The 25,182-nt window shown below is 38.9% G+C and overlaps 1 protein-coding gene across 4 annotated transcripts in view; it reads left to right on the top strand.

Annotated features, from left to right (window-relative positions):
• Zcchc7 (zinc finger CCHC-type containing 7) overlaps nt 1-23,532 on the top strand; it is a 171,096-nt gene extending 147,564 nt beyond the window's left edge. For 3 of the 4 annotated variants that reach the window (XM_021160513.3, XM_021160514.3, XM_029475930.2), the window contains exons 7-9: nt 17,320-17,415; nt 20,433-20,550; nt 22,369-23,532. In XM_021160513.3, coding sequence (XP_021016172.1) covers nt 17,320-17,415; nt 20,433-20,550; nt 22,369-22,808 — 654 coding nt within the window. In that variant the 3' untranslated portion in view covers nt 22,809-23,532. Of the gene's footprint in view, nt 1-17,319; nt 17,416-18,461; nt 18,724-20,432; nt 20,551-22,368 lie in introns of all 4 variants that reach the window. The other variant, XR_015047389.1, reaches the window with a different exon arrangement.
• The last annotated feature ends 1,650 nt before the right edge of the window (nt 23,533-25,182 follow it).

Here is a 25,182-nt window from a genome sequence, read left to right as displayed (position 1 = left end):
TTCCTGTTTTTAAAAGATTTCAGCTGATTTTTATTACTCATGTCATTAAATGATTCTATCATGATACCGTCAGGCTTAGATTATATTCACTAAATTAGAGGGGGAAAGTATTTTAGAGGCTATAAAGCAGTGAAATAACCCTGTGTCTTTAGAACACTGTGTTACCACAGTCCATAAGCATACAGCCCACAATATCATGCATTATCTCTTTCTGCTTTTACTGAAATACATTCTTAAATGAAGCTACAAAAAGCTTAGTGTACCTTTCATATAGGACAATTCAACTCTATCCTTAAAAGTCCATACTTGTTTGAATTTTAGACATATATATTTAATAGTCAATTTCTGGTTTATTATTCAATTCTGATTTATTATGATTTTAGTCTTAGTGAAAGCAGAAAATAACTATTGATGTATAATCCGTTTGATTAATTCTCAGTATAAAGTCAGCTCACGTTGACTTTCCAGTTTCAATAATGTCAGTAATTCAATATTGTCTTACTATTTAATACATTCTTAATGTATTAAATAGTACTGAGAGACCATTTCTTTTAATTATACAGTCATATAGCATAATATAGTTAATAGTTGTTGAAGTTTAATATATAAAAGATTTTGTATGATACAGTTCAGAAAAGAGAAAAGGCAGTTTTTTTAAAACATATCTTTATACTGCTTTCCTCGTACAGAGATATAAAGTGAGCCAACAGGCAGACTCATCTACCATTGTCTGCCCGGGCCACAGTGCAAGGGATAGTAGTAAATCTGCAGGGTTATCTAAAACTTTAGTGTTATATTAAATAAAAGTTATATACATGTCTATATATTGTATACATATATGTGACAAATGCTGTCAGTGGATTATATTTTGGCATTGTAGCAGCTCTTTGGTAACACAATAATGTTAAAGCCCTTATAGCCTAAACCTGATAAGAACAGAATCATTCTTGTATCTCTCAAGGTCTCAGAGTCTCTGTATAATGGTGTGGCAGTACTCGTTACTTTTATTAAGTAATATCATCATAAATTTGACTTTGTATTTCTTTTAGCTTTTCCACTAATTTAAAGAATTTTTATGTGACTGTTATTGAATGATAAAAATTAGCTTCAAATGTAACAGAAGGTTAAAAGGTTTGTTGAGTATTTTTTTTAGCTTTTCAGAAACAAATTGTAAAAAGAATAGAGATCTTTAAAAATGAAAACAAAATAAATTCATCTTTATTAGAATATAATATATTCTATCTGTAAGAATAACAAATTCAATTTGAAATTTTCTTTATATGGAAACCTGGTTGATTTTCTTTCAGAAAATGTTGAAGTAATCATTGTAATTCACAACTACCAGGTTTTAATTAACAGTGAATTATTATGCAAGAATAACTATAACAATAGTGTGCTTATAAATGTGTAAATACTTTTATCAGTCCATCTAAAATATAATCATTTTCCAATTATTTAAATTGCCTTATCAGTATGTGGACAATATTTGAATGCCTGTAATTAAGTAGTATTAAATATTGAGTGAAAGCACACTGCATGCTGATTTTAGCCATCTTCAGCCCTTTTACTAGGCGATGGACTGCCATCTATTGACTCAGAGTAGCCCTCACATGTGAACAGTGGCATCAGTCACAGCAGTGGCCACAGAAGGAAGGAAGTTTGAATTGCCTCTTATGTGCTCATTTCAGCCAGCCTGCTTAAGGCTATAAAGTGTTGAGAGATCACTGTGATACATTCCTTTCTCTTCTAACCACAAAGTCTCTATTGCTAACTCCACATGAACTGGACTTTGGGGGTTACATTTCTTTTAGAACTCGTGTTTGGAACTGTTGACATTTGAGTGCTTTTCACTTGCTGTGCCTGATTCCCAACTGATAAGATCTGGAGGATCATTTCCAGAACAAGTACACTTTAAGCAGCTACAAAATTGGGTCTAGGAAGCCCCTCTCTTATAAACATGCAAGAAAGATGAAGATAAGTAACATAGACTTAGGAATTTTCAATTTTTCCTTACAATATTGTGAAATAAGATTTCAAAAGAGAAGTTTTCATTATTTTCAGTAATATCAATGGTTAAATGAGGTTTCTAATAGATTATATCTAAATAAAGAGCTTTTAAACAAACTTGACTTGAATGCATTAATAAAAGGCAAAGCCATCATTTCAAAAGACACACAATGATACTGAGACTCTAAATAAAGCACACTCCCAGCACAGCATGTGCTTTACTGCTTTTCTTTATCCATTTCGATGACTAATTTAAAAAAAAAAATTGTACCTTTTGATGTCTTTGTTGATCTGGAGACATATGTGAGAAAATTTATTTAAAAATTACCTATACTTCCTTTTTTAAAAAAAAAAGAGAAAAAGCAAGCCTTTTGATATCTTTGCTGATCTGAAGACAAACATGAGGCGGGAAAATTAACAATTATGTAATTTCCTCCAAATAGCTAACCCTTTTACTTCCTCAAAAAGTTAAAGTTTTTACATGTTTTAATCATATAACCCTATTCTTTACATTGTAACTTCTGCTTTCAGATTTTTAGCAAAGCATTGTCTTTTTCTTCATTCACATAGTTCCTTGTAGATTATTTCCCTGTGAAAAAAGAAAGCCCCTTCTCCATCCCTCATTTCTTATGTCATAGTAGAAGCACTAGGCTGACATGGCGCCAGCAGAGTTCTATAGTCCAGAGCACTTTTCTCTGATAGAAACTATGACTTAACATGCATTAGACACTCTTACCGTGTTTACTTAAGAAGTAATCAGAAGATTGCCATTCAAAAGCTGTACATAGTAAGAACCAAAAAGATTAATGCACCTATTATGTTTAATTTTGTGCTTGTTTTTTAATGTATTTAAAATGCATTACAACCTTACTACTTCTTAGTTTAGCTAAAAATTTCAGAATATGGAAGAGGATATAATTTTTATATGAGGGTTAAGTTTTATATGTTTGGTCATAATGTTTGGAATGCTTAGAATTTACACCTCAAAAATGGAAATTTTTATTAACTAGGGGAGAGAAGAAAAATACATTTCCTTGTCTTCCTTTCTGGTCAGTGTTGACTAGCAGTCAGGAGTACAACCCTGAACCCGCTGAATAGCGGAGTTTTCCAGACTGCAGTTCAAGTGCTCCATTTGCTTCCCGTCCCACGCTCTCTCCTTCCCTGGGAACGTCAGCCTACAAGTACACTGCTGAGTTTGCACAGAATGATTTTACAGCAGATCAGAATCTTATCATCTAAAAAGTTCTATGCTTTATGCCACAGAGTGTGCCTAAAGCTAACCTCAGAACGACTGTTTGACAGTCCAGAAGAGAAGAGCAGGAGATAGGTGCCAAAGCTACAGCCATTCAAATGCCTTTCCTCTTGGGATTGAGGTGGAAGGCAGGGTAAATATAACATCCCATGCTTTTCTTTAAAAAAAAAAAAAAAAAAAAAAAAAGTTTTTTAAAGTTACCAACAATGGAGACATTTTTTTATTCATGTTTTTAATGTGTTACGGGCATGCATTTGGAGTCTTGGGTGGCTTTGTCAGCTCCCCAAGCAGACCTGCCAAACGTGCGAGCGCCATCCACATGCTGCTCACCTGAGGAGTCTCCTCATCTTTCCTGTGTGTGTCTGCACGTGGGAGGGAGGGAAACAGCCCAGGCGTATATTTAAGAAAAGAGCATTGATTGGGCATTATCATTAGAATTATATATTCCAAAATAGGGTGAGGCCTGCCTCATTTTCACAATTAAAAAACAAAAATGTTGTACCATCTTTAAGGGCCTGACAGAAACTATCATAAACAACATTTTTATAAATTCATTTGATAGTGCAATCCACATTGCCAACTCCCAGAACCAAGAACACTCATAACTCATAGGCATTTTCCTCTGCTGCTGGGTCAGTGCTGTGATTGTTATGTTGCTATTAAGACACTAGAGCTGTTAAATTTCAAAGATTCAGCTGTCTTTAAAATCCCTTAAACCCTGAAACTGCTAAAGCTAATGTGCTGTGATGTGACGACTGAGAGCACACACACCTTGTTTGCAGTACGTGAGGATGTAGTTCTCTTACAGGACTCGGAAGTAAAGCTTTATTTCTTTTTCAAGTTGCTTAGTATCTGAAAAACATGATTTGGTTGGTTGGTTTTTGGTGCTGGGTCTAAACGCAGGGCGTTATGTTTGCTAACTATGTGCTCTGCCACTGAGTATACCCCAAGCACAAATGAGATTTTTTTAATTAGCATTAATGACTTCTATAATAATAAGAAATATATTTGAACATTAACATGACATCATTTTTGAAGATTTTTCACATGGAAATTTTATCTAAAATAGTTTAGTATTTGTCCTTCCCTTAATGTCAAAATGATAGATTCAAAGAATTAAATTTACTGATGTTTTATAGTAATTCACTTACATGCCAGAATTAATCCTTGGAATCAATAAGAAAATACACTTTCAAAGAGGGTGAAACCTGGAATTATAAATCTCAATAAATGAAATTCATTTTAAAATAAATATAATTTGCCAAATCACCAAAAAGCAGTTTGCTAAAGTGCTTTCTATAAAAGAAAGTTGAAAAGTATAGAAGTTGTATGTTATTTTTCCTTTCATGTTTCTTCAGGCCATGTACATGTGCATATAATATGGAAATTTTCTTTTGAAGGAATATGAGTTATCCTTTCAGAAATTTTTTAGCATATATGATTTTTAATATTCTAATTCAAAAGTAATTTGGCCTGGACAGGAAATCAATATGGTATTTTTTCTATAGGCTTATACTTGTATAAATATATTTGAATACTATCAAGGCTTCCTGGCGATGGTCCTGATGTAGATATAAGCATGTGAGGTAGTGAAAGCGGAAGTGTGCATCACCTGTGCAACTTGTGGATGACTTAGGAAGCCAAGCCCGTGCTTTCCCACCTTCTGGACATCTGTGCTCACCTCAACAGCAGCTCCCATGTTAGATAGGATCACTGTTCAATAGTAAGTTAGTTTAATCTGAAGATCTCCTATAGTTGGTAACTTCTGTCTTCATAGGTCTCTCTGCTTTTTACCTCTCTCATACTGGCTGGAGAGAATGACCAGCACACTCAGGATTTACATCGTCACTAAATGAACTTCTAGTTTGAGTTCTGCTTTAAATTTGAAAGAAATTCTTATAGTCATTAATTTTCTAATCTTTTTCCTGAGAATAACAGAAAGGTAGAAAGTTACATTTAGACATTTTATTATCCTTTCCCCCCTCCGCCCCTGTTGTGTTCATTTTTAGTTACAAATGAACTACATTTATTCGTTATAGGGAAAAGTGATTAATAATTAAATATGTAGCAGTTAAATTCCATTTCTAGGTGTTTACATTTTAAAATATGGTACACTTTGAATTTTTTTTGTTTTTTCCTCTTTAGAAACATATATATTAGTCATGTCATCCCAGAGAAAATTGTATCCCTTTTTACTAGTGACTCTGTACTTTGAAAGAATTCCATTTTAAGTGAAAATGAATATAATTAAATAAAACACTTAAACTAAATTTTCTCAGACTTCTAGTTGACCACCAGATACTATCTAATACCAGAAATTACAGTTTTCACATCTGAAATGTTTAGCCATTCCAATTTTGTAAGATTACCTACACATCAGAACAGAAGAATAAAATGCAGTGTAATTTTAGCACATTTTTCATATGTTAGATAAATAGGGGGCTTATGCCATTCCTTAAAGTGCATTCTAAGTAACTTGACTCTGTTGTATGCTTTTCTGGATATTTTAATGCAGCAATAAATGTAAATAGGGTATACAAAACCAGTGTCATTTGCACTAGCTAATTACAGTTAGGATCAATATAGTCTTAGAAGTCAGCTCAGTCATTTGATGAAGGCCTCTTTCCATGAGCAGTGTCTGAGCCAGAGCTGGGTTTTGACATTACGCATGCTTCTGTAATTAACAAGTTAAGCTGGCACTAAGATTTCAAAAACTACTCTCATTTAAGTGACTAGAAATCTATGAATTACTTAAGAGATTGACCTGACTTAGACTTGAAATTCATTGATAGTTTAGCTCCTTCATATATTAGAAAGTCAAGAGAGTTATATGTAGACTTGTACATCTGCAAATATTTCTTCAAGCTGTTTGAGAATTGGCCTTTCAGTAATATTAGTAATTTACATGAAGAAAAATGCTACAAAGTTTGGAAGGCATTGAACAATTAAAAGAAAGCTTGAATAGCTATTATGTAATCCAAATATACATATGTGTATGCATGCATGCATACACACATAAATGTATTTGAGATTAAGTTATACATTCACTTTAGCTGGGTTTCCAACATATGAATTGATTCTTTTTCAGAAATAAGAATTATTTTAATGTGAGAGGTCAGAAATCTATTGGTGAAAATAATTCATACATACAAACACATTCATCAATTACTAGTAAGGCTACCAGAATCTTTTGTTTTGAGACAGGTAGTTCCTCCCCTCAGCCTCCTACTGCTGGGCTTGCAGGCATAAACTACCATGCCCAGCCTTATTCTCATTGCTTGTTTTAAAAACTCTGTATGTGTGTATACATCATATATGCTATGCTGTATACATGCACACAAATGTAACTGAATCTACTAGATATAAATCCGTCTTTATAATTTTGTAATGTCTGATCTTATAAATACCCACCTGAGGTTTTTGCATATTGGTTTCCTTTTATGAGGCAAGTCTGGGCTGACCTTGGATTACTGGTGTCTTGCTTCAGCCTCCAAAGAGCTAGGATTACAGGCATAGACTACCATTCCCAGCTAAATGCCTTCATAGGAGTATGCTTGTATGTAGATATTTGCAGTCAGGAGCACTAAGTTTGGGGCTGTGCTTTAATTTCATTTATGAAATATAAGTCTCCATTTTTTTATGTCTTAGATCTATAACATTTCTTTTGTTTTATAGTTATATACTTTTTCTTTTTTTTTTTTTTTAAGAAAAATATGCTTTGAAATTTGGACAGAAGGGCAGGCTTGCCAATGAGTTAATGTTCTGTATTACAATATAAGGAAAAGAATGCCAACTTAAGGCCGTGCTCTGGTTTCAAGTTTGATTCCTTTGTGTAGTATGTGCACAGAGGTTGTGGTTAAAATGTTTAACTCAGAAGAGCCTTAGTTGTGTATCTGAAAATGAGTGGTAGTGCCCACAGGACTCGTGAGTATGCAGTGAGATGGTAACAGTGCAGTGCCTCACAGCTCCTCATACAGCAGGTTACACCAGGTAAGCACTGCCAGCGCAAGCCCGTGGGCACCTGCACAAGAGGTGCGCTGGGCAATGTCCCTGCTCAAGGTGAGGTTGTAATGACCTCTTGTAGCCTCCTAACAATGTTTCCTCCTTACAGTTACTGAAGTTAAATACAGCGTTCTTCTTTTCTTACTATTTATACTTGTCTTACTTGTTTCAAAAAATGTAGGTGAGTAACTTCTTTTTTTTTTTCTTTTTTTCCCAAGACAGGGTCTTGCTATGTAGCCCGGGCTGGCCTGGAATCGCTATATTGCCCAAGCTGGCCTGGAACTCGAGATCCTCCTGCCTCAGCTTCATGAGTGCTGAGATTACAGGCGTGCGCCACCACGCCCGGTTTAGGTGAGTAACTCTTAATTAAGTACTGCAACAAGTTATTTTCTTAATTTGATTTACCTTAACACCAGCATAAACATTTAAGATTATATCACAAAAGATTTAAGTTACTTCCTTTCCTATAAAAATGACAAAGTAAAGTACATTTCATAATAAAAATGCAGTGCACGTTTAGACTGGCTTTAATCTCCACCATTAAAGGAAGCAAAGAAGCAAGAAAGGGAGTGGGGGGGTAAGTAATGACATCACTCTAAAATACCTGAATTATGCTATTATGTGCATAATTTTAACAGATAACTTTAAATGTTCTATGACTAGTTACTGTAAGCAAATTATGTAAATCTTTATAATGAGAATAATATGAAATCAAACAGTTCACAGTAATTATAGTGCTTTATACAAGGAAGAGAGGGATCTTTTTAATAAGACAAGAAAGGAAACCAAATAATATACCAGGGATTTGCACTTCAGATAAAACTAGTTGTGCCTGCACATGGCCGATACCAGAAATGAGCCAGAGAGAGTCACAAGTCACAAACTAGAATAACGTGAGACCTGGGTGAGCTTCGCAGTCTTCCTACTGTGTATGGTTTCGGAAAAAAGGCAACATCAAATTAGGCATTTCCTTGGTGTGTGCAGTATGTACCCTTGGAAGAGCATTCCTAGTCCATGTTCCTTATTTTAAGACAAGCAGGGTTAGCTAAGACAGAGTGTATTATATAATCAGAGACCTGAGCTGGGAGCACTGGCGGGCCCTGGGTTTGATTTCCAGCACCCACGTGGTGCCTCAGAGCTGTCTGTAACTCCACTTCCAAGGGATCCATCCTCTTCTGGCTTCTGTGAGCATCAGAAAGATACTATGCAGACGTAAGTGCAGGCAAAACACCCACTCATATAAAATAAATTTTAGAATTTAAGAAAGGCCAATACTTTATTTTTTTAAAAAAGACCATTTACTTCCTACCCTGAATGAAGGTAGGTCCTTGAAGCTGTGAACAGTATTCTAGTAGAATAAGCAGGCTTGGGAGGGAAGTTATATGGGGTTCTAATCAAAATTAAAAGCTTGGAATTTATTTGGGTCCCCCTGTATTAACTAATAAATACAATAGAGCTATGGTTCTGATCTGTAATTATCAATGGAGGTTTATGTAAACATTTCATATGGTTGGAAGATATGTATTTAACATGATTTCCATGCCTTACAGTCTACCCCAATAAACCTGCAGATAAAATATCTGTGAGTTTACACATGTGTGTATTCTTTTCTGTCCCTTCCCTTATAGCCTGTCTCTACACCCTCCTCAGCCCTCCCCTACATCAAAGCCTGTGGCCCTTTTCCATCTGTGTACTAAAAGGTTCCTTTGTAAACCAGGCCATTTGTCCGTCATTGTTTGGGGTCCAAACAGTGGTAAGATACTCTGTCACTGATCCCGGGTGCTATGAATGGCAGCTCCTCTCTGGACAATTGGTGGAGGGGCTGAGAAATATTCCTGAGAGGATTATTTAACCTTTCAATTTAGAGGGCACAAAGCCTAGCTGATTAATGAACTTTCTGATGGTTGCCGATAAGCGGATCTATTGCTTTATTTCCTCTAAAAGTGATTCCTTCTCCTGTCCATATTACTATAATCTGAAACATAAATGTGGCAAATAGATTAAAAAACTGCACTAAAGAGTTTATCTGGCTGGCAAACTGAAGGAGCTAAATTAAAATTGGTAATGACAGCAGTGGCTCAGCCTCATATATGGTTTTTAAATGCACTGTGTATTTTGAAGAGACTTATTCTCCAGCTTGCCTGGTAATGACTGCTTTTGGTGCAGTCTGGGGCTGGCTTCTGTTATCCCCACCTCATGCCCCCCCCCCAAAAAAAATGAGTTGTGTTATCTGGATGGCTGCAGACACATACGCACCCCCTTTCTCACTGCATGGGCAGACAAGGTCGATAGCATTACAAGGTATTTGTGGCAGTGCTTGTTTCAGTTTTCAGAGCTGCCAGTTTCCAGGCAGATTTGAATTACAAAAGAAGAAGCTGGCATGAAAATTGAAAGGTTTTATCGGCTGGTCTGAAGCCTCATAGCACATTGCTTATTTATGCAGTCCATTTGCACCAGGAAATATAAAAAGGAAATACATTTTTAAAATAAGGCCATAAAGACCCAGATATGTTTAAGATGGCAAATAAAATATAGATACCTATAATATCTTTCCAGGAAACGATTTTCACTTAATGTTACTTCAGAAGAGCAGAGCATTTATGTTGCCGTCATAAATGTGTGCGTCTGTGTCACTATGTAGGTAGTCTCTGGGGATTAAGAAGGAAGCCCTATGCTAACTTACTTTAAAATTAAAATAGACGGAGGGATAGCTCTGCAGTTGAAGAGCTACATTGGAAATATTTAAATAGGGTGGTAAATTAAACTTAAACTAACATTTTTGCATTCCATGTAAAATTAGCTATGGGCCAGTGAATAAACGCTGCTACCTTTAGAGAAAATTGGGATGCTTTTTAAGCCTAGAAGATTGGGAGCATCTGGAAGTGCAGCCCTGGGCTCCTTCCTGTCTTGCATATGCTCATTGTTCTCCAGTTCTGAGCTTTTCATTTTGTTTGTGTTGTTGGGGTTTTTAGTGTATTGTTTACAGGAAGATTAGAAAGTGGTCAGTTTAGTAGTTCCCTCTTATGGAACTTACGCTTTTATTTTAGTCTTTAGATATATGTCTTCTAGATACAGCCTATTGCTTTTTTAATGTAGTAAATATGTAATTACACTATTAAAATGTATGCCAGTAACATACATATTCATCTTACTTTAACAGTTTTTTGCTTACCAAGAAACGATACGCCCATGTAATAAACTCTTACATTAAATGAAGGCATAAATACGTAAGCATTTGGTACTGCAAGGCCTTGAATAGTTCCTGGATTTACCAATGGACATTTGCAACTGTTCAACCCATGGGTTTGTAAAACTCAAGTATGTCTAAGAGAGAGGGAGGGAGGGAGGAAGCTAGCTGTATGTTGGAAATATCAGATCAATAAAACAGCACTCACTCTGCTGCAATTCAAGTTAACATTGTTCAAGAATCTGTTTTCCAGTAAAGCAAATTACTCTCAGCTAAGCCACAAGAAGTGCAGTTTTTTTTTATTTCATTTTTGCCAGTGTCTGGGGCCATTCTCATATTTTCCTGACCTCAACTAATTACTTCATGAAGGTTTTTTTTTTTTTTAAAAGCAGAAAACTATCAAAAAAACATACATGCCTGCTGCATGCTAATGATGTGCTGTACATTTCTTACGAGTTTTCATAAGGATTTTTCTACGTAGCATGTGTGGCTTAATGATGTAATCACCTGATAGACTGGAAAATGCGCCAAAACAGACGTTCCGGTCTGTTGTGTACATAATACATATTTCAGAAATCTGCCTAATTAAGGAATTACCCAATGAATTGGGAGTCTGTTGGGTATATGACATAGTTTTAATACATAAAAAACATATGTATATTATTATATATGGCACTTCAAAGAATAGTAATGTCCCCTGGAATGCAGTAGAGTTGTTTTTCTCAGTAAGAAAAAAATTAAAGCTTACAACCTTCATAAAGGAAGCATTGTCTTAGCTTGGGGCAAAAATTTCCCCCAGTATTCCTCAAAGAAAAGTAATGCTGTAAATATTTATCAGAACATGGACCAAGAGGAGGCCTTTTCCAAAACCATGATGGACAGACCCAGGCCTGGTGTTGAGGTCACGGGTGGAGGAGACACCCTCCAGAGACACCAAGAGCAGAAAGCATTAGCCTGCACGCTGCCAGTACCTGAGGTCCCAGCTGTTGTTCATCACAAACTCAACCTTGATTTCTGTTTTTAAAAAAGTATATATATATATATATATATATATATATATATATATATATATACACACACACACACACATACATACACATACATATACGTGTATGTATATATGTGTATATATATATATACATGTGTGTGTGTGTGTGTGTGTGTTCTGAAGAGTGTCAGAGGAAAGGGTAAAGAAAGCACCTGCTCTTCCATGCCTACTCGCTATAAGCTAAAGAAAACACAGAGCTAACAAAACTTAGCATCACTACCAGTAAACAAGTGTATTTTAAATTCAAACCTTTTTTGCTCAAATATCAAGTACATGCCAGAGGATCACTGCAGCTAATGGAATTTGAATATGAGTGCCCCTTTAGTTTGGGATAACATTTTCTTGAGGAAGCCTATTTGATTTTGTGGGTTAGGTTTTTAAAATATCAGTATTAAGGAAGGGGTTCTGATACTAATTTGTTGAAAGAGTAAAATTATTTGTAAATACTTGGAATTAATAAGGTATTTCTCAAATATAAAAATCACATCAATTTAAGAAGTATACATATGAAAGATTTTAGCTAATCTCTGCTTTTCTCAGTGTTGTATTTGATGAATATACATTTACCTTAGCAATTTAATATGCTTTTTTAAATAGTTCATATGAAAACTGGCTTGATAAGTAAAAACATATGGTCTGTTCTTTGAGCATATGTATGATTATAAAAATAAATCCATTTTTCAGTCACAAGAGTAGCAAATTCCCTCTAATTAGTAAAATTGATTACATATCCTGTATAGTAATGAGCTTCAACTAGATGTTAGCCCTCATTGGATCAAAGTCAGTTTAGCTAAGGGCAGCCCAAGGTCACAGAGGGAGATGCCCAGCAGGTTTATTAGCATAAAAAATTACTGTTAGACCGAGGACACTGAGGCAGCGCTGGCATTTTGATCTCTTGGCCTTTGTCATGGAGATTCTTAGTAGTGAAGGGAGTAAGGCCAGCGTCCCAGATAATGATTAACTGTTTTAATGGCATTCATTCATTCATTCCGCACTAACTATTCATGCAGAAAAAGGGTTATGTAAAGTGACATTAGAAGAAAATCATCTGTAATGGTTGCATCGGGCTTCACTTTGAGGAGACGTTAGGAGTAAATCCATGGCGTGGTGGGCTCATGCTTTATCTTCTGATAGTTACTGAGCTACTGGTGCATGAAAAGCCTTCAGCAGTGCCAGCAGATGGGACGGACCTTTCACAGGTTATGCTGTCTACCAGGTTCTTACTGCTATCTATCGATAGTAAAGTCATCTCCAAGATACCACCCTACAATATAGATTATTTAAATGTCTGTCTCACACACACACAACCTGCTTTCATAAATAGTTCATTTGGTAACCATTGGGTCAAAGTCTTTAGATATATTTTTTACTTCCAGAAAGTCTTAACAAAGCTATATTCACTCCCTCACATCTATATCTTTGTCAGTAATACCAGCTCAAATGACAGAACCTGGAACCTAGAGTTTATCAGCTGACATAGTCTACTTTAAGTTGGACATTTGCTGTTAACTAAAAATAGAGAAATAAATGGACCAGGAGTGGTAGTGTACATCTTTAATCCCAGTACTCAGAAGGCAGAGACAGGCAGATCTCTGTAAGCCTGAGGCTAGCCTGGTCTACATAGTGAGATCCAGGACAATCATGACCACAAAGTAAAACCCTGTCTCGAAGAGAGGGGGGAAAAAAAGGACATGTATAAGGTAGTACTAATACTAAGGTATAAGTATTGGGTCAAAAATTTATATTTCCAATACTTGAAATAGCTTAAAGATTTTCATTTAATCTTAGTATAAAAACGTGTCCAGTGGAAGTCATTATTGGGTTTCTGCTACTGTATTCTAATACAGTCTTCTCTAATTAGGTAAGATCTAGGCTGATTTCATTTCTATTACGTCCTAGTACATGCTAGTTTATTAAAATGAGAGCATGTAGATAGCGTTTGTCAAGTCATTTACTAATTAATTATTGTGAAACAGTGTAGAATTTCATAACAATATAAATACTGCTGCTATTTTTATTAGTAATAATGGAAGTTTTTAAATAGTGACATTATTCAGTTGAATGAACATCAAATGTTTATGCTCCATCCAGAGCAATAAATGAACACTGAGGCTGTATTTCAGATTATTCTCTAAATAAAATAACAACTGTCGATATGAAACATGCTTTCAAATCTTGATTAAGAAGTATCTCTTCATCTCTTGTACTGAAGACTGAGTTCCTCTTCTCTCTACATTACCATTTCCCTCTTGGTTTTCCAAGTATGTACCATACTCTCAACATGAAGTAGGAAAAACACCAAGGAAACAATATCATTATTATTAATTATTATATTCAAGTTTTTTAACCTTTCATGGCATGATTTTTATAGGTTTGCTTTTGGGGATATAAAAGCCAATAGTTTCCCAAAGTATCTAAACTGTTATTAGCAATACCCACAATGCAACAGTTTTTCTGTGAGCTGTGTGCTCTACACCTGTAGTACCTCAGCCTTCACTCACTGTTGACTGAACTCTCACCATATGACTGGCCCTCTCAGTGCGCAACTTTCTCCTTGCCTGGTGGGTAGGTGAGGATTGCTAGGTAAGGTAAACTATTTAGTATATCTGGTGCGGCATGTTTGGGGTCCGGGGCTTGTTTTTCAAAGGGAAGGGGATTAGGGAGCACCAAGTGGAGGCCTTACTAGGATAATGACCTCTTTGTACCTGGAGAACTTTCCCAGTGTGGAGTGGATGGTATTAAACTCTCAACAGAAGAAAGTTTGTGTAGAGTGTCCAGGGAACATTGAAGAGGCCAGTGAGGCGATAAGACACAAAAGGCATACAGGGAGGAAGGCTGTGACCCACTGTAAGACTCTAGGACTTAGTGAGTGAGAAGAGAAGCTGTTACAGGAGTGATAACAAACCAGAAGAATCATCGTGTATTGAAAATAGGCTGCAAAGAAAGAAACATCCAGACCAATTATAAGCCTCTATTAATCATATAAATGTGAGGTGAACAGTCAGATGGTACAGGTGGAGTGAGAGAGAAGAAGTGCATATAGCCTATAATAAAGCCAGTATAAACAAGAGAGCCACGATTAAGCATAGTAGATGTGTGCCTTTTTAAGAGGGCATTTTTTTCTGGAGGTTGACTGTTCCTCTTATCACCACCTACACACCCTGCTAAGTTGCCAACTGGTTACTGAGTACCTACCTACCATTAGCTTCCAATCCTTTGCTAGCTTTCCATGTCACTTAAAATATGCACAGAGCATCTCCACCTTCGGTTTTAGAATTCTGAGTGACTGACCCCTCCTCGCCTTCTAAAACCTCTTCTTCCGCTCTTTCATCTACTCTATCTCAAGGTACTGAGGTTTCCTTGTTGGTTTGTTTGGGGGTGGGTGTTTTAACCCTCTGAGCTGCAGGCCTGTACTTGCCTGGGACTTTGCAGAGAGTAGTTGGGTTGGTCGGTCAGCACAATTACCTGCCTGATTTGTTTTTCAGCATTAGGATCTCCATCAGCAAACCAGTCTCAGGCACCAGCAGTGACTTATTCACTGTCTTATTCCAGTATTTTGTTTATACAAACGTATATGTATGTGGGAGAAAAGGAGTAGACTAGGGGAGGGAGTGGGTTATCTTTCCTCTCACTGGAAATATAAGCAGTGATTTTTGTGTTGCTGACTTCTCAAACATCAGACCTTAGGACAATGTCTGACATGGATTCTGCAGTTACTATTTGTAATGAATTGCTGAAAATGTATGCATGCACTCATGCCACATGCTCAGGACTCTGACAGACATCACTGTGGAGCCACCCGTGGACTTGCGTTCTGTTTTGCTTGCTCCCTTCCCCTTCCATTCACGGCCAAGTTCCTTCACTGTCCTTGTTCTTAGGATAAACTAACAGCCAATGAGTGAACAGTTTTCCATTACCTACAATTCCCTGACTTCTAAGTCCACTGCATTTCATAGGCTCCATCTTAGGTAATAATGCATCGTTACATTAACCTTTTTCTTCTTCTTCTTCCTGGTTTTGTTTTTGTTTGTTTTGTTTTTTGTTTTTTGTTTTGAGATGGGTCTTCTGTAGCTGGGAGCTTGCTGTGTAATTGAAGCTGGCCTTGAACTCCTGATCTTCCTGCCTCTACCTCCTGAGTACTGGGATCACAGGTGCGTGTCACCATGCCCAAACCATGAATAGCTTTTAACAGCTTTGTCCTTAAAAAGTTACAATATCTCTTTGATTTTGTATTCTTTCTGTATGTTCTGCAGTTGTATTTCCTATTAAAACAACAGCCATTTTTTTTCGGATAAGGAAAAAATATTTCTGTGTAATAATTTAATAACTTCTGGAACTCTACCACCTAAAGGAAAGCCACTGCAGTGACACTTGCCTATACATATGCATCTCTGTTAACGTCTGTTGAGTAGTTCTGAGAATAGTCGTGTTTTTCTTGTATCCTAGTTGGTGATAGCTGAGGTTGTAAATGCTGTTATATGTGCCATGATCGTTTTCAGCAGAAAAGACTGGTCAAGTTTTATTTTTCTCAAATGTAATGATTATTAACTTGATTAGATTAATAGCAACTAGGAGCTTACTAAGGCTTGCCTTTAGTTGTGTCTGAGGGGCAGATAGTTGGGGTTTCTAACTAAAGAATGGTTTAATCAATTAATAGAGTCAAATCTGAATAGACTGTTGGAAGGTGGAGAAAGTCAGTAAAGCTGAGAAAGGGTGTGTGTGCTCCTGGAGGTTCTGTGCTGCCCTGGCATCCTCCATTGCTGCTCTGTTTCCTGTCTGCTGTGCTGTGAACTTCTCTAGACACCTTCCCTGCTGTGATGCACTGAAGTCTCTGAGACTGAACAAAGTACACTGTCTCCCCTAAGGCCTGTGTCAGTGCTCCATCACGGCACTGGGCAGGGTAACCAGCAATCCAGCTTTCCATTCAAGACATAAGAGCTACAGTACAGTTTTTTTTAAAGATTCTTTTCTTACCTATACACTATTCTTCTATATCAAGAACTACTCTCTCACCTATGCCTGCAACCCCAAACCACCTGATCGCAGCATTGGATAAAATGTTAGTAAGCAGACTAGCGCTCTATTACAGAAACTCAGTGAGCATGAGAGAGAGATTTACCAACGTGCATACAGAAAAGAGAACAAATGAAGATGACATTTTCTTCTTCTCGGTTAAATCCACTACCTTCTTGAGGTTCTGCTCTGGCCCCTGTCTGTCCTCTCCTTTCAGCTCTCCCTCTCAGCTAGCCTCATCTGCCTGCTCCCACTAAAAATGCCACCACCCAAGTCTTCCTCCTAAGCACTGACCTTTTTACCCTGTCCTTCCTTGTTGGTGCTTCTTAGTAATCTATGCCTGCTCCCTTTTATCAGCTTATATACTTAAGATATAATTTAATAAATAAGCTGCATAGCTTTCTCCACATCCCTTCCGTCCTCACCCTGCTCTCTGCCCTCCCAGGTTCTCACAGGGAGGCCCCATGGATGGTCGCATATGAGATAGCTGTGCCTCATGTTGCTAGGTTTCTGTTGTGCTTGGCAGTGTAGGTCAGACCCTCCTTGAAAGTATCCTTTAAGTCCTGGGCTCTGTCCTGTGTCTCCTCAACCCTGAACCATCCCTTCTCTGTCCTTTCGTGAGCTCTGTCTGCCCCTTACATGTTGTTTCCTGGGCTCTATCATGAGCCCACCCTCACTCCACTCCACTCCACTCCACTCTAAGAAGCAATATTCCTAAGGATTTTCTTACCATAGAGCTCTTTTAGAAAGGATGGGCTTTTAGCTTTTCCTCTAATATGTATTAACTTCTTATAAATATTTATGTTGCAGACCAAACCTGGACCACCAAAAAAGCCAAAGACCCCCTCTGGACAATCAGCGTTAGTGTATTGCTACAACTGTGCACAGAAAGGCCATTTTGGACATGTAAGTTTGAGTGGCATTTGAACGGAATGCATCTTGTCAGGGAGTGGTTGCTGAAAAGATGATCCCCAAATAGATGTAACTTGGAACACTTACTTGTTTATATGCTACTATCTGGTAGTAAAAAAAGAATTTTCAACTAATTTACCTCCCTGATTCCTACCAACAAAAACTGACAAAGCATAGTCCTATATGAAAACAAATTTAGCTCCTAAAGGTAGTGAGGCAGAGTCAGCAGCAGCATAGAATGAGGCCTGGCACCTTTTGTGGCCTTTTACTAAACTATTTATTGGGTTTTCTGCTTGGTTCTTCAGCCTTCCCTGGTACCACCACACTCACTTAAGTTTTTGTTGTTCACATGCAAGTGTGACATTCTGTGACAAGAAACACAGAAATTGTACAGCTGTGGCTCACACACCTACTCTCCAGTTCCCTTCCGGCCAATACTGTGCAAGTCGAGACTGAAAGGACCAGGCCGTGTGATGGGTATAAGAAGGTGGTAAGGTGGTGAGTCTCCTCTAGCTAGTTGCCACAGTAAGCATGAAACAGTAGCAGCTCATCCGAGCTGAGAGCTAGTAGGAATAGGCTTCACACCCATACACTGGGAACCGCAAAGTTGACGAGGAAAAGCAGTGGCTCAGGGAGTAGAAATCCTTGTGCAGGGGATTCCTGTTCTCCACAGAAGCTCTAACAGCCTAGAAACCAAGGCAAACATCAACCAGATCCCATGGAGTGAGGACGAAACCCTGCAGAGGCTCAGGACAGTGGTAGCAGAGGTAGAGTGGCCAGTGTTGCAGACTACCTCTGAATTCCAGCTGTGGTGCCTTTCTAGTACAGGCCTTGGGAGTCCTACAGAAAGAGGGAAGAAGCAGAAACGCTGAGACAAGAAAAAGTGCTGAGTTTATCTTCCGTGCTCAGGTAGCAGGAACCAGGAGGTGCTGGGTAAAATATAAATGCTAGGAATCAGAATGCGCAGGTCCTTAGTGTAATCTTTACTCTGTCGGTGGCAGCCAGATGACCTAACTACTGTCTTCCCCTTTGGCATTCAGTCTTTGTCTTCAAAGCTAAGAAGTTGTACGGCACTGACATGCAGATGCTGTCCCCAGTGTGGTAACCTCACTGTACAGGTAGCGAGATCCTACAGGATACTTGGCATCGCCTTTGTAGAATTCTCACTGAAAACCTACCTAGAGAAGAGTCTTGTAGGAAGTCACCGTCCCCAGGCTTCTGTTGTCCTGTGCACGCCTCCTGTTGCCAACACCTTTTAGGAAACACACATATTAGCAATCCACTGCCACACACATTACACAGGTGCGTAATTTATATGCTTGCTTATCTCCTTAAAGCAAAAGAGTATACGTTAGCATTTGTGTTCAATTAAAGAAAAACAGTTACAGTTGGATGCTTCCTGCTTACTAGTCACTGCCGTTAATGTAGATGGGAATATCAAGAGCATTTAGAATTTATTCCTGAAATCTAGAGTTAGACAAATTTCAATTTACAGTAAAACAAATTTGGCAGCCATAGTTGAAGGAACTCTAGATTATCCAACACTAATGAAGAAGATCATTGGTGTGGCTAATCCAGAACAGAAGATAAATTATATAGCCAGCTATCAATTATCTGTGTTAATGGAGGAGACCAGTGATGTGGATAATCAAAATATAATTTACATGTAGCTTTGGAAAACATTTGTGATACGATATAGCTCTGTGTAGTTACATCCGTCTAGATAGAACAGTATCCAAATAAGAGGCTACCCCAGTAGTGAAAGATGTCCAAGCTCTCCTCCCTGTCAGTCTCAGAGATTCAGCCCTCAGATGGTGTTAGTGAATCACTTCATATTGCCTTGCCTAACTCCACTCACTCTGGCTAGAGAAGCAAGGATAGCAGTAGGCACTGAGAGAAATAGGATGTTCCAGGAGGATGTGAAGGGTGAAGGCGCTGAGAGAATCAAAAGGGTCTGTTGTCATGGGTACCAACTTAACATAGCAAGATTTCTAGGATTCTGATATAATCGTAACTTAATAATTTATTGATGAGTCAGCTAAATTCTATGTGGTTATCTCACATGCTTCCTAAAAGCATTCTGATTTTCTTAAGTACTTAGTTAAGAAATGCTGAACATTATTAGGAAAGAAGTCTCAGGCAAGATGTTAGAAGGCAGATAAGGTCGCAGAGGAAAGTCTGAAAGGGGTGTTTCCGGCTCCCTTGCCACATCTGTTGGTGTCACCCAGTGTATGGGAGATAGTTAGAGCCAAAGGGCAGAGATTGGGAATGTCAGTCACAGGAGAAACGGGTGAAAGAAGTGACCTCAGAGTGGCTAAGGGAGCAACAAGAAGGGAGAGTTTTCTTCACGGCACTAACCTCACAGTGAGAATCCTTAGCCCAGGGCAAAGGAGACACATGGGAGGCCATAGACTGACTGGGGGAGCAGGCGGTGAAGGGAATGGGCAGAGGGAACAAAGAATATTCTCAATACACAGTATGTACCATAAGACATCCTTAGTTAAAAAAATAATCACTGTCCCAGTAACTAATGAGCGTGGAGTTAAAATATAACTGGTGTATGTGTATAGAGAAAAAAACAGCAGCCCCCAGCCACAGTTTGAGGCTAGGGAAGATAAGGGCAGGAAGGAGCATTTGCTGTGAAGACTACTGAAGGCAACAGACAAGAAAGGACAAAGAATTCACATAATGCTAAAACTCCCAACTGAGTACAGGAAAAGTCAGGGTGGCACCCACCCCTCCATGCTGTTAACTCAGACTGGGAGAGGGCCTTGGCAGAGAGTACTAAGAAAAGGGAAGAAACCCAGGGCCTGAAAGATAGTATAAGAACATAGTAGGACTTTTGGATTGGCTAGTCCCTTTCCATGGCAACAAGGACTACTTCAGCAGCCACTGCATGCCAGGTTTGTGGGTGGGACTCACGTCTAATCAGCACAGACCAGAAAACAGTCATGAAAAGGTTTGTTGATCAGTGCAAACTCGTGATGTCATTCTTTCAAATACAATTGCAGGAATGTACAGAGAGACGAATGTTTAACCAGACATTTCCAACATCTCCATTCATATATTGCTATGATGGCAAATATGACATCCAGCAAAGGGATCGGAGAATAAAGCGAAAAGTCAAAGGTTCGTCATTAAACTTCTGCTTACATCACTTTTGCAGCAGCTCCAAAAAAATCTTTTTATACTATGTTTGCCTACTTTGGAAGTCACTGGTTAGCACAGAAAACACTTTAAAAAAAAAAAGATTCATTCATTCATTCACTTATTATATATACTGTAAATCATCATGTGGTTGCTGGGAATTTCTTCTGGAAGAGCAGAGAGTGCTCTTAACTGCTGAGCCATCTGTCCAGTCCCTGAAAACAGTTTTAATAATTATAAAAACTAAAACTTTCTTGAGCTCCAGAAAACAAACCTCTACTTTAAAACTCCTATACTGTAATCTATTCACAGTTGATCTTTTTCTCAGAGAGAGCATTTCGGAAACCTAAGAATGTTTCATCTGTCTATGCAGAGAGGTAAAGATTTCTTTGAAATTTTTCTACTTGACAAATAATTATCTCCCCTTTGTATATCAAATATTTTCCATGGAGCGTGGGTTTCTGGTGACTCGTGGGGCTTCCCCCACCGAGGCTCTCACAATTCACCACTGCAAGTGGGGCTTCAGGTCCATTGTCCCCCTCTGTGCCTCACCTAACCTCAGAGGTTCAGAGCACTGCTCCTGCAGATGACCTGCACCCACATGGCGGCTCCCAGTTGTCTGTAGTGCCACCTCCAGGGATCTGATGTCTGTGACCTCCACAGGCAAACACACTCAGGTGCATGTACCTGCATGCAGACATGCACACCTACAGATAATTAAAAATAATAACCTAAGCTAATAAATGAATAATTTTTAATTTTAAATCCATTTTCTCTGCCTTGGCTCTTTCTTGGTACAATCAAGATGTGTTCCCAAGGTTTTCTTCACTGTTCATGGTAAAATTGTTATGTAGTTTTTAAGCTTTTCTCTGAAGTCTTTACTGATTCTTACCATTTTTAACTTTTTTTCTTTTGGCTTGTTTTCTCTTGAGTTCAGGCCCTTTTAAATGGTGCTACTCATCTGTGTGGCTTGTATTCCTAGTACAGCAGAGAAATGAGAGGGCATGACTGACGAGCAGGCTCAATGTAAGCTTGCCAGAAAAGTTGAGCTGTCTGCTCTGAGGTACAGGGCTTGGCTGCGTGCTGACAGTGAGCATTGATAAAGTATAGTATGGGAAAAGTAATTGTTTTCTCTTTAGCTAGGTTTGACACTTTGAGACTTTGGAACTTATTTTATGCTTAAGCTAAGTTTCTCCCAACCACTTCTGTGATATTCCAAGGCTCTGTTAGTCTCCACACCTCACCTTAGCCTCAACTGCTTCTGTCAGATCTCAGAACAACTTACCAGGTCCTAACAAGATGTACCGCAGCAGCAGGTGGCACTGAAACCTCTGAGCTATGCACACAGGAATGCACGCATACAGAGAACTCCCCACCCAGCAGCCACTTCTCTGTAGGAATAATATCCTGGGTGCTACGTTATCACATCAGAGAAGATGGCCAGGCTCAGCCTCAGAGGGTGATGGAAATGTCATATGAAACTGTGCAAAGGCCATTTCTACATCTTGCTTCACCTCATTTTCTCAGGCTGACTCTTCCCTGGAGGAACTTGAATAGGTCAGACATCCCTGCTGCTCTGGTCTTCATTGTCTAACATTGTAAAAATATGTTGAATAGAAAAAATTATAATAATAGTAAATAATGGGTTTGGAATGTGTCCCCATTTTTAGCAGTCTGGGTTATAAGGAGTGCCGTTTGTGCACGTGCCTAAGTGTCTGCTGCCTCTCTCTGCTAAGTTATTTCCAGGAATGCAAGAACTCTGCATGGGCTAAGTAGGCAAAGTACTTTCATATCTTACAGATCTCAAGAAAAATGGAGATTTTCCAAGGCAGTTCAAAAGACCATATGTAGAAGAGACAGATAAGAGGCGCCACCACGATATGAGAAAAAGCCATTCCCCAAGCAAACACAGGAGGTGGCCTCGAGAAAATAAAGAAACACAGAAAGAAAAGACCAGGAGTAGAGAAGGCAAGACGCACAGGAGGGGTCACCAGCCTCGGGGTGACGATGAAGACTTCCCCAGGGGCTCAAAACCCAACTCCTCTGGCTTTGTTAACAACCAGAAGCCTTCTAAGTCCCTCCACCGTGCATCCCATTACCACAGGCTGAGAGAAGAGCGGCTTCTCAGGGAGAGCAAGCGGAGCAAGCCGAAGAAAAGGAAGAGTGCAGAGGACGGCAGCCATGATGACTTGTTTCTTATTAAGCAAAAGAAGAAGAAGCCTAAGCGGAGTGCTCTCTGACCTGGTCTCCGCGCTTCAGTGTCCTGGAAGTGCTTAAGTACCTGTTAGATGAGACGCTGGGGACTGAATGCTGAGTTCCGGCCATGCCTGGAGTTGCTGTACAGAGACCACAAAGAGTCCAGGTCTGTGGCCACAGGCTGTTCTTAGGTAGGAAGGCAAACTTGAGGTAGAAAATTGTCTTTTCAAATGCTTTGGAAAAAGTACAAGCTCATCAGATGAATTTATCTCCAATGTTTGAGGACTTAAAAGCTCATTGGAAGAAAGTTTATTATTAAGAAAAGTCACCACTTTTTTAGCATTCTTTTTTTTTTTTAAGAACACAGGAAAAATCAATGAAAATCCAAGCCCAGCTTTGCTTGCATCAGAGGCTGTTGGAATCTTTCTCTGTACAGAACAGCGTGTAAAATGAAGCTGTCACCATTGAATTCTGCAGGAGGTGGAGGAGAGGCCATAGCAAAATACACATACAAGATGTGTGCAGTGTGGGCGTGCAGGACAGAGGTGTGAGAGGCATCCTCAAACTTGAGTGCAATGGCAGGGACAGTGTTCTCACTGTTAACAGCCATAGTTCAAGAGATAGGGATAGATATCATGAACCTAACTTGTTCTCGTGGATCCTTTTAAACACTTCAACGCTCTTTAGAATCTTTTGTACTTGTGAGCCTTTTTTACCCTTGTGAAAGCCTAATGTTAGAATAAGAAAAATAAAATGCCTGAAACCATGTGTAAATAAATGTGTTTATTGTTACAAAAGACAACGAGAGCCTGGGTACCAGAGAGCATAGTTGGGTAGACAGGTCGCTACAGTCTCGCCTTCTTTATCAGATAGGAAAGAAGCTGAGCGCCTTTACCTGTGGGCATAGAGATAAGCTTGTTTTCTGTTAAGGGAAGAAAAGAAAAAGAAGCCACTTCCTGGGTCTTTATACCCGAGAGTCAGGTGAAAATTGTCACTAGCTCAGTTTATCAATGCAAGGGCTCTTTGCATAAAAGGATGAAGAAGTCACCAGAGGGAAAACCCAAAGTCTAAAACAAAATGGCTCTGTATGATCACCTTCTGGTCCACTTGGATCACAGCAGCCTGCAGAGCCTGAACCACCACCATTAGTGTCTGGCAGTCTCAGTATGGAGACAAGCCAGTCTCCTCCTGCCTTGGGGCAAGACTGCCAGTGGACCATGCTACTAGCTATGCCTACATTAATTTGCAGCCCTTTTTTGTCTGTCTACTTGCTTGGTAGACCAACATTACATAATCATTTTAAGGGGGAAAAGGTTACAAGGGAAAATAAAAAAATAAGTGATTTTACCCACAGACGTAAAATTCTTAATGACCAACCCTCCAGACTTCTGAGGGCTTTGTTATTTCCTCATTTCCTGTTGAGCATTCTGGAGGTCTCTGATTTTACTATTTTTAAATCTATATCAACTTACAGATGAGAACATGAATTTATTTCATGAAAGTTTATCCATTGGCAGAATGCTTGCCCCGTTTTCCTAGTCATTAACATGGTATGTTATCATTCCTTTTTCACTTTGACACTCTGAGGGGCAAAGAATCACCCTACAGGGCTGCTGTGGACTCTGTGTAATTAGACAGGGGTAGCAACATGACAGACCGTCCACTGCTGAGAAGAAGATAAAACCCATCTCAAAGAAGGGGGGGTGTCTGGGGGTAGGAAGCTATTCTGATGAGCACTTTTAATAATAAAGCAAGTCAAATCTTTCCAGATAAGCAACCCCCCAGACACAAAGCTGGAGAATGTTAAAAGGACTACAAGAATATCTGGCACCCAATACGGTAACTCACAATGGAATACTACTGAAAATACCACTCATCTATCAACAAAAAACCCACGCGCAATAAGGAGTCTTGGTCCGTAGCTGATCCCATAGCTCCTCGCAGGGTTTTCTGCTGCAATGTTGGTGAAGGCAGCCATTGAGGAGAATTTTAAAGTGTTACCTCCCATCTGTCTCCCATGTGCAGGACAGCCCGATAGTGTCTGACCAGATGTAGCCTTGTCTTACCATGCTTGACCTTTCATTACATTACCAGTGTTTGAGACATGTGCTGAACACATCTTACTCAGCTGAAATAAGCAGTGGTTCTATGACATGAAGATCTGTAGATAGGCCTCTGTGTGCCACTCAGCCATATAAAGGTATACCCAAAAATAATAGATACAAAAGCTACTGGGGGTGGCAGGGTTTACAGATAAGTGCTGAGCCGGGAGCGTTCTCGGGGTTTAAGAGCACTTGTTCTTGCTCAGGACCCAGGATCAGTTCCAGCACATACATGTCCACTCACTCACAGCCATCTGTAACTCCAGTCTCAGGAGATCTGATGCTGTCTTCTCACCTCTGAGAGCACCAGGGGTGC

The sequence above is a fragment of the Mus caroli genome, unplaced genomic scaffold (assembly GCF_978045245.1).
Source record: "Mus caroli unplaced genomic scaffold, Mus_caroli_1 scaffold_6, whole genome shotgun sequence".
In the NCBI taxonomy this organism is placed as follows: domain Eukaryota; kingdom Metazoa; phylum Chordata; class Mammalia; order Rodentia; family Muridae; genus Mus; species Mus caroli.
Note: the sequence above shows the minus strand (reverse complement) of the source record. Positions and strands in the feature narration are given on the sequence as shown.